The 15,358-nt window shown below is 31.9% G+C and overlaps 1 protein-coding gene across 3 annotated transcripts in view; it reads right to left on the reverse strand.

Annotated features, from left to right (window-relative positions):
• Window positions 1-15,358, reverse strand: part of CSMD1 (CUB and Sushi multiple domains 1) — a 994,481-nt gene that overhangs the window by 85,867 nt on the left and 893,256 nt on the right. For all 3 annotated transcript variants that reach the window (XM_048936946.1, XM_048936944.1, XM_048936947.1), the window contains 3 exons: window positions 10,059-10,247; window positions 3,358-3,535; window positions 544-689 (listed from right to left, as the gene is read on the reverse strand). In XM_048936946.1, the coding sequence (XP_048792903.1) occupies window positions 544-689; window positions 3,358-3,535; window positions 10,059-10,247 (513 nt within the window). The remainder of the gene's footprint in view (window positions 1-543; window positions 690-3,357; window positions 3,536-10,058; window positions 10,248-15,358) is intronic.

Here is a 15,358-nt window from a genome sequence, read left to right on the forward strand (position 1 = left end):
AGTTAGAACTCAGAATTAGAAGTAGAACTGAAATGCTACTTTCATGTCTGAGTTACAAACCTAATTTGCTTAGTTTGCAGGTGAGAGGCCTAGCTTGCACAGCCACGACTTTAACTTTGAATACAGCCCGTTACTACATAATAAACTTAAAACTGCTGTTCAACACTCCAGTGCCATCCCATCAAGATTTCAATAAGCAATCCCTAAATTAATAAGCTGGTGAGGATTTTTGTTACAGCAGTATAAATTAATTGATAAATAAATGGGCTAAGTAAATTAAACAACTCAAAGAATGACATTAGATAGCAGTGATTAATATTAGCAGTAGAACATCGTTTATTCATTGTAAAAATGAATTTTAAGATATTTTTAATGTGCTGTTTTAAAAACTAATCTATGCCATTATTTTTTAAATAGTAGCAAACTTATGAAGCCGTGGTAAGCCCTGTAAATAGATTTAATCATTACCTCCCATAACTAAAAATTCTTATTAAAATTCACTTATTGATTGTGGTAATTAGACATTGATCACAACAAACTGACCATGAAAATTGAGAACAAAGAATCCTCCTGTTGAAAAATCACTGTGAAATTTGAGGAGGACTTGATTAGTAGAACTGTAAGCTGTTTCCAGAGCTGTGTTCCCACTGAACACTCCCAGCTGAGGTGAATTATGGTCAGGACCATCCCTAGAAAAGCAAACATGAAAAATCAGTCAAAGACACACAATAGCTCACATTTAAATTAAAAGTCTCTTTTCTCTATAATGTAAGATACATTTTTTTTTTTATGAATGTCTTTTCTAATGATTTAGAATACATTTGTTTTTATTTCTACAAATATAATCTTTTTATATTCAAAACCTAGTACGTGAGAAACCAAGAGTAATTTATGACTCTGTTTCCACAGGTAAGAAAATTAGTGATGGACTTTTTAACATTTGAATTTTTCTGTGTCTTTTTTTCCTGCCAATGTTTTCATATATATATCAGCAGAGGAAAAAAAAAAATATATCTGCAAAAGTCTTGTCATGATCATATTTCTAAAATTGTTCATCTGGATCCTTCAAGTCTGTACACATGGCTTGTATATACAGAGATGTGCAAGTGCATTATGTTATTTCAATTCGTTCCTAAGAGTCTTTTTACTATACCGTCTATGGGGAGTAGATGAAGGGGGGGGAGGGAGGGGGAGCTAAAAGAAGGGTTATATATTTCTGAACAACAGGATTGAAAACCAAACAGAAATAGTACAATGAAAGCACGTGGCTTTCATTTTCATTATCATTATGTACAAAATTAGCTCTGAACAGCTAGAGCAAATAAATAAAACTACTGCTTTAATCACTGAAGAATTTTTGGAGCGCTGTGACACTTGTCTGTGGCCTTGCATATTACATGTACAGAACCTAAACAGAATCAAAAGCCCTTTATGACATGTATTTTAGATGGCTCAATATTACCTAGAAACTTTCAGAAAGCATTTAGCTTTTGATCTTTCACTGTCTTTAAACTAAAGGGTTATTAGTTCACCTACAGCTGCATGGTTGAAAAGCCAAGCATTAACTCATTTTTGTCTCTTTCTATTCTATCAAGCTAATCTCGTTATAAGAAGAAATATCCATTCTGTGGAGAAACTGGTTGAAGATTTTTAAAAAGGATATATCATGTATACAGCTTGCAATACAACTTGGATTTTTTAAAAATATAATTTGAATGAATTATTATTTTCTTGTTCAGTGAATCAAGATTATCCAGGCTTCCTATTTCAGCTCTAGTATCAGTGGCGGTAAGAAAAAATGAACTACAGCAAACTTTACATAAAAATATATTTTCAACTTCCTACTGCCCTGTAAATAATTGTCAAAATAATGAATATTGAATAAGAACCTCACAATTGACTTGAAGAAAACACATTTCTATACTCTCTATGTCAAGTTAGCTACAGCTTTTTTCTCATTCAAATAAATAAATAAATAAATAAATAAATAAAAATGTTTGACCTTTTTATTCAGAAGTAAATGTCATATGTATAAATGACATAAACACAATTACACTAAACAGCCTACTCCCGTCACTGATACATCAGAAAATAACTCTAAAGTTATAAAGAAAGCATGCTTGTGATTTATGGACAAACAGAAACTGTGATAAATAAGCTCTAAAATAATTATTTTAAAATGTTGACTGAAAGAATCTAACAACCAAGGGATTCAGCACATTGTATAGCTAAATATGTTCAAAAAGTTGGCATGATTTTATGATTTAATAGCTTAAGCTTACAAAAGAGAATAAGCAATCCAGCATTCTTTTTGTTTACTATATCAGAAAGGACAGGACTACCTAGGATGCGTTTTAGACATGAATTCCATGTTAATGCAAATACAAATGTTAGCTATATCGTGGTTTCATAAACAGTCACCCATAACTTTTATAACCTAATTCTATTTTCCCTGTATTATATTTAGCACTATTGTCTGGAAAAAACTCACCCTACTCAGGAATAAGTACAATGAAACTGGACTAGCTGGCAGATAGAGGCAGCTGATTCAAAAAAGAGTAACCTACATTCCATATTCTGTGTAAGCTATCTGCAGCACATAGGAGAGAGAGGTCACTTTGCATGTAATGTGGAGTGAAGACCAGGTATGGTTATAGTTGAATACTTAAAAACTTTTTATCAGAGACATCATCATATGCTGTAAGTTTTTATGAAATAACATTGGCAGCCCTGAGATCTAATTTTCCATCTGGAAACACAAAACTGAGATGAGTTTAGGAGACAATAAATACAAGCCTGGGGAGTGGGAACATAGAGCATGAAGCTCACAGATGTATAGTGCTGAAACCCTCATTTGGAAATATAGATAATATGGTTATCTGCCTTACTAAGAGATTAGAAAAAATTGATTAATGCCTAAATTAATTAACACCTAAAAAATGTCAAAAGTTTTTTGCTGCAAGCAACAGATATTGCCTTCTATATTGATGGAACACATAATTTAACATGATGGAGCTTTTTTATATCACTTTGACCTCTTGCTCTCATTTGGAAAACAGGTTACACATAGCTACTGTAAAATATAACTTGTATCTTCCCGTGCACATTGAGAAGCACAAAAGAACTGAATGGTAATTGAGCATGTTTCAAAGTGCTTTTAGAACAATAATATTATGTATTTATACCATGATATATCATGTTAATTATTTACATGTAGAGTTTCTTGTATATGTGATTCTTGAGCATGACAATCTAAAGGGCAATACTAAGCAAACACCAAAGCTTGGGATAGTGAGCGTTTAACAAATGACTGAGAAAGAAGTCATATTAAAAAAAGAAGAAAAAAAAGTCATGTACCAAACAGCAATGTAGTCATTCACAGGTTCAGTTTGGAGTAAAGTAAAATTTATATAAATCCCATGGCCTGGAGGAACGACAATCAACCAAGTACAGTCCTTGGAATTAGGGTATTCATCTGGAAATCCTGGGGAATAAACTGTACCATTCTGAGCAGACACATTATAGCCACAAGGAGCTGAAAAGGAAACAAAAGAAAAATTAATAAATACTTTTTTGAGTTAGAAGTAACATATCGAAATGTTTCCAAATTCTAACAGCTCCACTGAACAATACCATCTAGGTCTTGAAGACAGTATCTTTTCCTTGGTCGCTTGCTTCTCTGAGATAGAAAGTACTGATATTTCTACGAAATAAGTTTTCCCAATGTGCTTCAGGTTTTATTGCTTAGAATCCATCAAAATCTACTGGAGATGCTCCTTCTATTGAAACAGTTAAAACACATTTAAAAAGTGGCACCTTCAGTTAGCAAAGGTAGAAAATATATAATAGCATCTTAGAACGATAGAATCATTAAGATTGCAAAAGACCTCCAAAATCATCAAGACTAACCGTCCACCTACCACTATTACTGCCCTCTAAATCATGTCTTCAAGAACAACAGCTCCATATTTCTTGACCGCCTTCAGAGACTGTGACTCCACAACCTCCCTGTGCAGCCCTGATCTCTTTCTGAGAATATTTTTTTCCTAATATCCAATCTGAACCCCCTCTGGCACAATTTAAGGTCATTCCATCTTGTTCTGGGAAGTTGTTACTCTGAATTTTGGGGCCCTGGTAACCTAAGCTGATACCTAACCTAAGCTGTGTGTACATAAAGTCTCTTCCTGAGAGAGAGCTCAAGAAGGTGGGCTTGTTCAGCACTTCAGATCTGAAACCCAAGGTCCAAAACCACCCTTGGACCCAGTTTCTGTCCCTCAGCTAGGAATCTTTGATTCCAACATGTTCCTGGATCTGTGTGCTGTTTTCTCACTGTACAGAGCAAGTGATTTTCTTAAGTTCTTCTGGTGCCCTCCTAGAAATGTTGTGCAATACATTCATTGGGATAGAGCCAAGAAAAAAAAACTCTGGAGAAATTGTTTTAGAACAGATTCATGGATTCACATCTCTCATGCCAATCACAGCATGTTATCTCAAGTTGCTACAAGGCTTTCCATTCCCTAATCGCAAAAATAAGCATGAAAGATAGCGTCAGTAACAAGATAGTCATTCAGACTGGGTTCAAATCTTTAAATACATAATTACATTCTCTCTTTTTCAATTCAGTTTTGAGAAAATGACTGATTCAGGATGCAGGCATGGTAGACGTATGGCCATTATATTGTACAGCAAAGACCTTAATTGCACTTGTGGAAATCCAGTCTATCTCTGGAATTTTTCTCTGTACTTCATAGAACTATATGAACTTCTGTTATTACTGTCAGAGTTCCTATGACTCTCCTTCAAACCCATTTTCATTTCCTTTTCTCTTCTTAACATGATGAAAAACGAAAGGGAAAAAGGCAAAAGGAGAAAAAAAAAAATAAAAAAAATAAAAAAAGGAATGAAAGGAATTTTTTAATAAAAGAAAAATAAAAAAAGAAATAAAAGGAAAATGAAAAGGAAAAAGGAAAAATAAGAAAGGACTAAGAAATACAGTCGTGTCACATTTCCTGTATCATTTACAGCAGTTATGATCTGTTATGATCATCTTTCTAGCTGACAGGTAGCCCTTTTTGGATGAATCCTATAATAGCCTCTGGTTATACAGGATAGGTGAACCAGAGACTTTCACCAATTCACACCCCAATTCACCTTCTTTATTCGTACTAATACTAGCTAGCAAGATTCATTCAGCACATCTTCCCATCTCAGAACATATGCTTCTGAACTATAAACCAATAAAGGAAATAATGTAAGGATAAAGCAAGATTGTTTTTATTTCCAATTCCTTGTTGCAAGCACAGGATAAGTCAGCTTTACCGGTTCTATGATGAAAATGGAATGAGCCAATTTTTCACTTTTCTGTCAACCTGTACTTTTTTGCCATGCTCAGATAGCCTCTTCTAAGAAAGCTACTCTCTTCTATCCACAGTTCCTCTCATTTAAAGCTAAAACTGCTTGAGACTTACACAGTACATCAAAAAAAACCACTTCCTTATACTAATATAGTGACAAATTGAAAATCCTTCAAGTTCTGGTTAAGATGCAGGATTTTTCTGATTGAAGTTTTATATTTAAATATATTCTGTGGTCATTATATTTCTGATTGGTTTATTAATACCCATGATTGAAGATATTTTTAAATTTTAAAGGCAAAAGCCTTCAGGGTTCTCTTATACTGCACAAAGAAAGCAGCTTAACTGTATCTCACTAAAAATAGACCAATTTCTCTTATATCATTGTTAGACAGATCAATAAAGTATCAAATGTGACATAGACAAGCGTCAGTAGAATAAGCAGTACACACAGATGTTGATTGTGTTCTCCAAAGATCCTTAAACATCACAGGAAACAGATGAATAGAGAGAAGTAATGGACTACATTTCATCTCAAACTCCTTACTAAATATTCTATGTGTGTTCAGTATTCTTTTAGAAAGTGTTTTGCTCTAGGTATTAAAAATAGAGTAAGAAATACAAAAGATACAAAGCTGCTAAGCCTCTTAGTGCTGAATTTATATCACTACTCAGGAACACCATGTAATTATTATAAGTCCTTTTATAAGACTCCAACGATGTCTTCATTTTGTATTAGACTTCAAAACAAACAAAACAACAAGAAAACAAAACAAAACAAAAACAAAAAAAAAAAAAAAACAAATACACAAAACTAACAATAAAAAATACACCAACAACAAAAAAGCAAACACATTTTTTACATTGTTTAAATGAGAATCATGATTTTCAGGCAAGTCTCTATGCTTTAATTAGTATTCTACTAGTAACTCTAACTGTTCTTTTCACCCTAGCACTGGAACATACATTAATAATATTCCATCATCATCCTTTTCACTCCTATATTACTCTTTAGAAGATAATTTTACACATTTATCTTGAGAAAGAATATATATTATACTTTGCTATCAGTGCGCTTTTACCATGGATCGTCTTGTTTTTTAAAAACTTTAAACATTGATCAAGTTGAATCCCCAAATCAGTCTCCTTTGAATAAAAGTAAGTTCTTTGAACAGACTTTCCTCATCTTTGATTTTTTTTTTTAAGAATTAAAAAATAATATTCTTTTCTAAAAACAAAAGGAAAAATAATTTTTAAATTGCTATTTTTAAATTAAAAAGTCACTTGGAGCAGCAGATCACATTAAATGAAATATACAACTGGAGTACTCAGGAATATGCTTTAGCCTAAAGGAATCCTCTAAAATAAATACAGAAATTAGATGTAGTAGTCAACAAAAAGAGAATCTCTGAGAACAACACAACAGGTAACATAAAAAGAATGTTACAAACACTTAGTTACAAAGTCTGGAGATTACATTTCCCATCTTTTATATAAATATGCCAGAAGAAAAATTTTAACCTTTCCCAGAAAAACAGAAAATATATATATATCATTATGAGTTATAATCCACTACTATGACAAGGACGTAATGTACTTTCACATTGCATATCTGTAAGGAAAGTATTTGCTCAAAGAAATATATTTTCTCCTGCCTTTCCAATCTTTTTCCTTTGAGATGCATGTTTTTATAAGACAGCTTGTGCATTCTATTGCTGTCTATTCATAATATAATGACAGCTACAATTTATTAAAATGAAGTCATTATTTAATAATTACTTTCAGTGGTATTGTTAAGATCTCTTTTTTTTTTTTTTTACATATTTTCCCTGAAGGCAAATTAATATTATGAAATAGGTTTTAAATTATTAGCATAATTCATTCGAAATTCATGTTCTTGAAAAATGCACACAGTTTCTTTCAGAAGTTCTTTTTAAGAAAACAGGAAAAAATGGAAGACATCAGAATAGATTGACTTTTGATAGTAGTAGTACTCATAGACTATATAGAAGTCACACATTCTCTCATACGCTAGAAACTTTCCAGCACCATTCAATATTGGAAACACTGTCTATAATGCAAAACAAAGTACGTTTCTGGCAATAAAACTCTCCTTTAATATGAAAATAAAACAAAATTTATTAATCCCGTATATTCAGAAATGTACGACTTCCTAATTGAACTGTTGATATCATGATCATGGCCTTTCTCATTACAATATAAATGCTCAACCCAGACATTAGTTCCCATTGTCTTTTCCAGGAAAAAACACTGATACTTGTTCATTTCATTCATCTTTATGTAAACTTGTTCTCTAAGGCATCTTCTCTTAGTGCAGCTATACTGCCACATGATTTTATTTGATCCTTAGGGACTTACCAAAGGAGACAGGCATGAAACTCATATTCCAAAACATTTTTTAAGTAAAAAGGCCCGATTTCCTTCAGTATTTTCCAGGAGCAGAATGTATCTTTCCCTTGGGATATTTAAGAAGCTAATCTAATTCATAAATTAACTCTGAGAAAAACAAACAAACAAACAAAAAAAACCAACAACTTCTCTTTTTTAGGAAGAACCAGCAGTTATTCCTTTCCCTACATAGATTTGGGGCATAGGTCCTTTCAAAAATTTTTTATTCCTTATAATATGAGAGTTTTCAAAGAACTGGGAGTTACATGAAAGCAAATGAATTTCCATTCCTGTGCTCTATTTCTGAACTAGTTTTCGACCTAAAATGTGTTACTCCATTTTTTCATTATTATTAATTATGTCAAAACTACTATCTGTAGTAGCACTGTGAATATTATATAGCAAATAATGAATAACTCTGAACAAACACATCTACTTCCTGTGGGGAAGAAAAAACAAACAAACCAATAATGTTTACATATTGGAAAAACAGAACTATTAAAATGCATCGGACTACACAAAACTGTATGCTTTAGAAACTCTTAATACTTCTGAGCTATAACTTCATGTTCTCTGTTAAATTCTTCTAACTGTGCTCACGTTATATAAATTGTACATGATACAGCAGGTGCTAAATGTATGCTACTAGCTATCAGTTCTCCAGGACCTGCTGCCCAAATGATGATTATTTAAATTTATTTTACAGAATTGCTTCCAAGTGACTCTATCTTATACCTACACCTATTTCACAAAATCTTTAACTCACTATGACATAAAAAACAATTTTCCAGATCAGGTTCAAAATGAAATTAGGCAATTTCTCAACAGCTGAAGAACCAAAACAAATCTACATCCATGTCACTCATTATGTTAGCTCTGAGGAACAATATTTACAGCATATATGCTTCATTAGGATATGTAATTAAACAATAGGTAAATCTTAGTCAAAAGATAGCTACAGTTGTTTTAAATAATGTTCTGTACCAAATCAGCAAAAAAGCACATGCTTACATTTTAACATGGTGTACACTTTTATGATTTTTTGTTTGTTTGTTTCAACAAAAGGAATGGAAACGGTATAACTCACATTTAAATTAAAACATTTATAAGAAAATGGTGTTTCTGTTTTATTTGCATTTACTAGTTTTTGAGAACTGTATCAGTGCTAGAGGGTCTTTACACCATAACTAACATTAACACTTTCCTTGTTTGACAGATTTACCTTCAGTAATTTTATTACATTTTTCACTTTCAGGTTTCTGTAATAATCACTTCTCCTTTTGTCCAATAGGTTACATTTATGTCTTCTCCTGAAGTGTGTCAGACCATTATGCCTATGTAATAATTGCATAAAAATATGTTCAAAGTAAAAAGAAATATAGATTAATAATCTTAGCTTACTAATTTTTGATAATATTATATAAATAATGCTTCAAAAATAAAATGGGGATTTAAAATTGCCTTTATATTTTAATATATATCACGAATGAACAAATTTTATTACCTGTGAAAACCTTCATCCTTAAAAATAATTTTTAAACTGTATCTTTCTTTAAATCCTTTTTATTTCAAGAAATAATTAATATTTTCAGCTTCCTCTACACATTTTGTTTACTAGATTTCTGAACAATTTATGGCAGATTGCATAAAATATTTCTGAGTTAGAACTTAAATTTTATAGTTTGACTAACCTAAAACATATTGCATGTCCTGTGTACAGAAGTGTCTTTCCTAACTTGTAATACCCAATCATTATCAAACATTCACCCTTCAGTGGAAACCTGCAACACCATTAACTTCTTGTTATGATAGAAATCAATCATTTATTTCAATCTGCTTTAATTCTTCCTTGCTGGTTGTTTAGCCACAAACACACTTCAATTCTACAAATGATACTTTTTCTTCATAAAATCCTGCGTTAAAGTCTCTAACTGAAAGGCCAGAAATTTTTGTTTCTGCACTTCTATCTTTTAGATTTTTATATAAAACCTAAAGTCCAGGTAAAAGCATTACTTTGGAAAATTTTAGATGCTACATTGCACATTGCCCTACTCAAAAGAAATGAAAAAAATCACACACGAAAAAAAATACTTGAAAAAAATAATTTGTCATAATCAATAAAACATTGAAAAATACTATTAAGAACTATAAATCACTGCTAAGGAACATGACTGACAAATATTATCTGGGTCTTAGCTTTTTATGTTACAGATTAGTAAAAAGTGCAGTTCTTCAGCAAAAGCTACAGTACAAATAAGTACTGTCAGTTCTGGAGCAAGCAAACTATCAGGTTACCTTCACATCTGGGGAAACGGTAGTTCCAATTCCTGTTGATCCCATGTTGGCATGTGAGAACAGGCTGCCCTCTCAAAACATATCCAGGATAGCATTCAAATGACACTGACTGACCTACACTGTAATCAGAGTTGACTATATATCCATTCAAAAAAGGAGGAGGATCTGGGCAGTTCTGTAACTCGTAAGCTGGAAGAGAAAAGTATTTTTTAATGCTTAGTCATCTCTCAAGAAGTAGCCATTAATATAAATTCTATACTGCATTTCATAACAAGTTAACACTGTAATGCCAAAACTCAGTACCAGAATGAATAACACACACATCAGTAAGTAAAAAATCATCCATCTGAACCATTTAGATCTTGATGAAGGAATCAGGGAACGAGCTTGAGACAAAGCAAAGGAAAAGTCAAAATCTGGAATAGAATGTATGACTATTTTAGAACAGAACAGAATAATTAAGTTGAAAGAGATCTTCAAAGATCATCAAATCCAACTGCCTAACCACAATGTCACATTTGTTTTGGACTTCCTCTATTGTCAGTAGAGGGAAACAAAACATGAAAACCATTTGTGCCTTTTAGGAGTAATGGCAGAAAGGAATGGAATAGGATAGCATATAATAAAATAGCATAGCATAAAATAGCATAACATAGAATAGAATGAGAAAAGTTCAGTTGTAAAGGACAGTCAAAAATCATGGAGTCCAATAAATTTCTGTGCTCAGAACTGGTGCCCATGTTCTGGGAAATAATAGTATAATAATAGGATATCCAAGACACATGGAACTCATTCAATAAACAGGATGGTTATAGTTATAGAGTACATCACTGTGACGCAATTTCATGAGTAGATCAAATATTTTCTTAAACCTGATTTGTCCTCCACTAAAATTTGTCAAGTCTAAAATCAAAACAATCTTTTTCTAGGCGCAACCACATTGAATTCAAAAGCTTCACACAATGAAACTAATAATAAATCTGACCAAAAAATCAGTAAGTGGTCACTTTTGCAGTACTACTGTTCAGGTTAAAATTTATAATTTTCAGTTATTCTTTCTTTTCTGATAAATGAAAATACAATTCATTCCAATTAAGACATCATATAATATAATAGATGTAATCATGGGATTATATCTATTGGTAAGAAATGGTAAAATGATTTAGGAAAATTAATATTTTCATGACGTCTAAAATTAAATTTTGTTTATAAAAACGTGCCTATCTACAGAAAATTCGTAGTGAAATTTCCTTTTTTTGTTTTAATTAGTATCTAATTATACAACTAGTAGCAGCATAAGAACTTGAGGCAACTTTTTTTTTTAGAATATTAACTTTCTGTTCCATGTGTCATATAGTCAGAATGAATGCAACTGTAGTACAACAAAAACTGTTGTACTTACTACTATCAATCAGATTATTTAAACAATCCATTTCAGTGTAATGAAACAAAACATTATGTATGCTGTGGTTAAGTGCCTACTTAAAGGAAAACTTAATTGCCTCACTGAAGTGCTGTCATGTTGCAAGTTGCAGAACTATCCCAAAATCATCAAAGAAATAAGATCAAATTCCATCAAATAACAAAAAACAGGTTTTGTTTTTTTGTTTTTTGTTTTTTATAATTAAAGCTTAACAATCAGAATTAATTGCTACCAGAAAGAAGATGCAAAAATCTTTATTCTACCCTAAATACAGTTCTTTAAAATCTTGTGTTAAATCTCACTAACTTTTAATAGTATTATTACTCTTGCTATCATTATTCAGATAGCACTATTAAAGCTAATATCATCAACATTATGAATATATTATCAAGATCTTTCAACAATACAGAAGACTAGAAAGATTATTTAAGATTAAAGAACTTACTAAGATTAAATTATAAAAATATGAAAAATCTACTCTGAAAATAAAATTTAAAAAAATACAATAAAAGTATACTCTAGTTTTTAAGAAAGTTAGAAAGGAAGATGTGGGCAACTACACACCAGTGAGTCTCACCTCTGTGACTGGGAAGATCATGAAACAGATCTTCCTGGAAGCTATGGTGAGGTACATGCAAGATGAAGACATGATCTGACACAGCCAGGACAGTTTCACCAAGGGCAGACTGACCAATCCACTTCTATGATGGAGTGGTGGCTTCAGTAGACAAAGTAAGAGTAACTGATGTCACTGATCCGGGCTTCTGGAAGGCCTTGCATATGGTTCCTCAAGTTTATAAAATTATATATATATATTTACAGCAGAAACAAACAAACAGCAACCTCTAAAGTTTGAAAGGAAGCCTAATATAAAGGAAATCTGTGAGGAAGATTTAATCCCAGCCCTGTAGGTTGTCAAATATTTGAATTTTGAAATAATCTCTTGTATTGACATTTGGCATTTCTTAGTGCAATATATTTTCCACTGGTGAGAAAGGAATGTAAATCACTCAAGGAATCTAACTGATTTTCTGCTATCTTGCTTTTATGATTTAAGTATATTGATTTTATGATTTAAATATATTTTCTATGTTACACTAGTATCAGGCTGACTTATTTTGCAAATGCTACAAAAATCTATTACACTTCAATGTGAAAATAATTATTTTATAGAACAATTGCATTAACAGACAACTGAGAACACAAACACTCAAATGTTAAAAAAGCTCACAGTTAGGAATACTTAACATTATTTTTGGAGATTGAATGTACCAGTAGTAAAATCACAAAGCATGCATTAATTTTGGAATGAGTTACAAAATCATTTTCTGTGAGCCCCCGTAAGATATTGTTCACTTCCATTAGTATTTCCTCCTTAGGACAACTTCAAAAATAATATTTTTTAAAAAAGCAATTTTTCAGCAGATTCTTTTTTCATTCTGTCTCCAAAACTCCATCATAATTATCCTTTTGCTAGACAGCTTGTAAGATTTAATATGTTTAAATCATGTCGTGTATGTATATGAATTGGCTTATGCTGTATTTCTTGGAATGCACTGCACTCCAGATGTAACAAGGTGAGAGATTCTCACCTCATACTCAGCTTTACCGTATACTGAAGTTCAGAATAGAACGAATTCCAGTCATAGGAGCTATGATTCATTTACTAAAGATTATGTAAATAAAATATTTACCTGTTTCCAATAAAGAAGTGTTAGTCCAAAAGAGAAAGTTATGTTGAAAAAGTTATGTTCCAGAAACATTAAAAGGCTGGAATAACAAACTGTAGCCAGGGATTAAAAGACACAATCCTTCAACCATTAGACTAACTATATTATTCTGTGTCCTAAATTCTGTAGTTAATTTTTCAGAGGCCATAACATTTATTTCTCCTGAGCTAGCAAATATCATGAGTCATTCCAGCTATATGCAGATCGTCTATCCTAAGCCTGTCATTCATTAACTTGACTTGCCATTCAACCTTCTATGACAGCCTTCTGTGTGAAATCTTCCCCTGCATGACTAGGCTGTTTGCACCTCAGATACTGAGATTCAGCAAATTCAGTCATCTCAGTGAGTCAAATATCCCAGTAAAACGCTCTTCTAAGCACCTCTGATTGCTTTTTCTCTTTGTTGCTTTTCATAGGTGGCAAACCTACGCTAAGGATAAATAAAAGCCACAACTGTTACAGATAATATGTTGGGACATCAGAAATAGACTAGAAGCAATCTGAAACAAATGTGTAAAGACGTCAAGTCCTTAGATTCATCTATTTTGCTCTACAAGTTTATTCCTATAGAAATGATAAACAAGGAGAAAAGCAGGACTTTCTAAATATTTGGTATAAACTCTAATTCTTTGCCAAATTCAGTATAAATTTGTCCTATCTAATCCTTTATCAAAATTGGTGTGTGAATACTACATATGTTTGCAATATCATTTACTATCAGTTTTATGCGCAATCTTTACTTAGTTCTGAAAACCATTTGTTCCTTGTTATTTAAGGACTAAATGCTAGATCTTATTTTAGGTGCCTTAAGGAATTAAATACTGTTGAAATATGTTTCTTGGAAATCACATCAAGTATCAAAAGGCTATTTTGTTTAATTTACCTGGGCAGTGGGAGGGATTAATTCAGTACATTGCTTTGTCAGCCACTGAACAAATTAAGCTTTTTTTTTTTTTTTTAATTATTGTCTTAATAGATATATGTGTACTACTATTACACATCCTCATCATATCTATACAGTTTATGTTATGACCTAAGCTTGGGCACTATATTCTTAGATACTAAATTGATTAAGCACTATCTGGATTACCTGACCTTATTTCCAGTACTTCCAAGCCCCTAAAACACAACCAATACTTTTTCCATCTAGAGTAAAAGTCCATAGGCTATATGTCATTTATGTATCCAATAGAGCAAGATCTCAGAGTTCTGAAATAGGAAGGACATAGGGAAGGACAAGGAAAGAAAGATATTTTGGAGCAGTAAAGACCTAGTTTTTGAAGTCTAGTTGCAGCAACCACAGACTGACCAAAAGGGAAAGAAAGGGAAAGAGAGAAATCCAGCAATCTAATTGCAAAAGAAGTGAGAAAATTCAGAGGCAAATGGGAAGATAACTAAATAGAAAAATGTGAAATTTGAATGGAAAAATCAAATACTAAAAGTAACCTGCACTTTGTGTGAAGAAAATTAAGCAGCCATTATACACTTGGCATGAAAAAAAGAAACAAAGCAGTCATTAAAAATGCCCAATTGTAAACCACTGGGATTTGCTGTCAGAGAACATGAGAGGAATGGTGAACACTCTAAATTACAAAACTTCAAGAACATCTTACTAGATTATAAATATTTTCAATCAAAAGTACATGTTCTACATGGTGACAGGCAAGTCATTTGTGTTTTATATGAAATACAAAATATAATATTTTTTTGAAGAATTACAAAAGGAGAAATGGTAGCAACAGAGAAATGAAAGCGCAGAGACAACAGAGTGAACTAGTATTATCTGAAGAAAAACAAATACATTCAAGAGATTTCATTTTGAAAGAGCAGAAGACAAATACCTGCTTGTAGAATGCAGAAAAGGAAGTAATGGAAGTGGGAGGATATGTAGAGTGAGTTTGTTTGATAGATCCTAATCACTTAGAAATATAATGCACCAGTGTTAGCAACAATTCTCATTAGAAAAAGAATCAATAAGTACCTTGTAAAATAATTCAATATTCATTCTAGAATATTTTATAGGGGAGTATTTTGTTGCGTATATTCTTTTTTCAAGTTTTAAATTAAGTATGTTTTTCTTAATCCATAGACTAAAACACTGCATTCTCAAAAAAGCATTCAGGAATGAATCACCACAGGCTTTTAGA

This window comes from Lagopus muta, chromosome 2 (assembly GCF_023343835.1).
Source record: "Lagopus muta isolate bLagMut1 chromosome 2, bLagMut1 primary, whole genome shotgun sequence".
Classification (NCBI taxonomy): Eukaryota; Metazoa; Chordata; class Aves; order Galliformes; family Phasianidae; genus Lagopus; species Lagopus muta.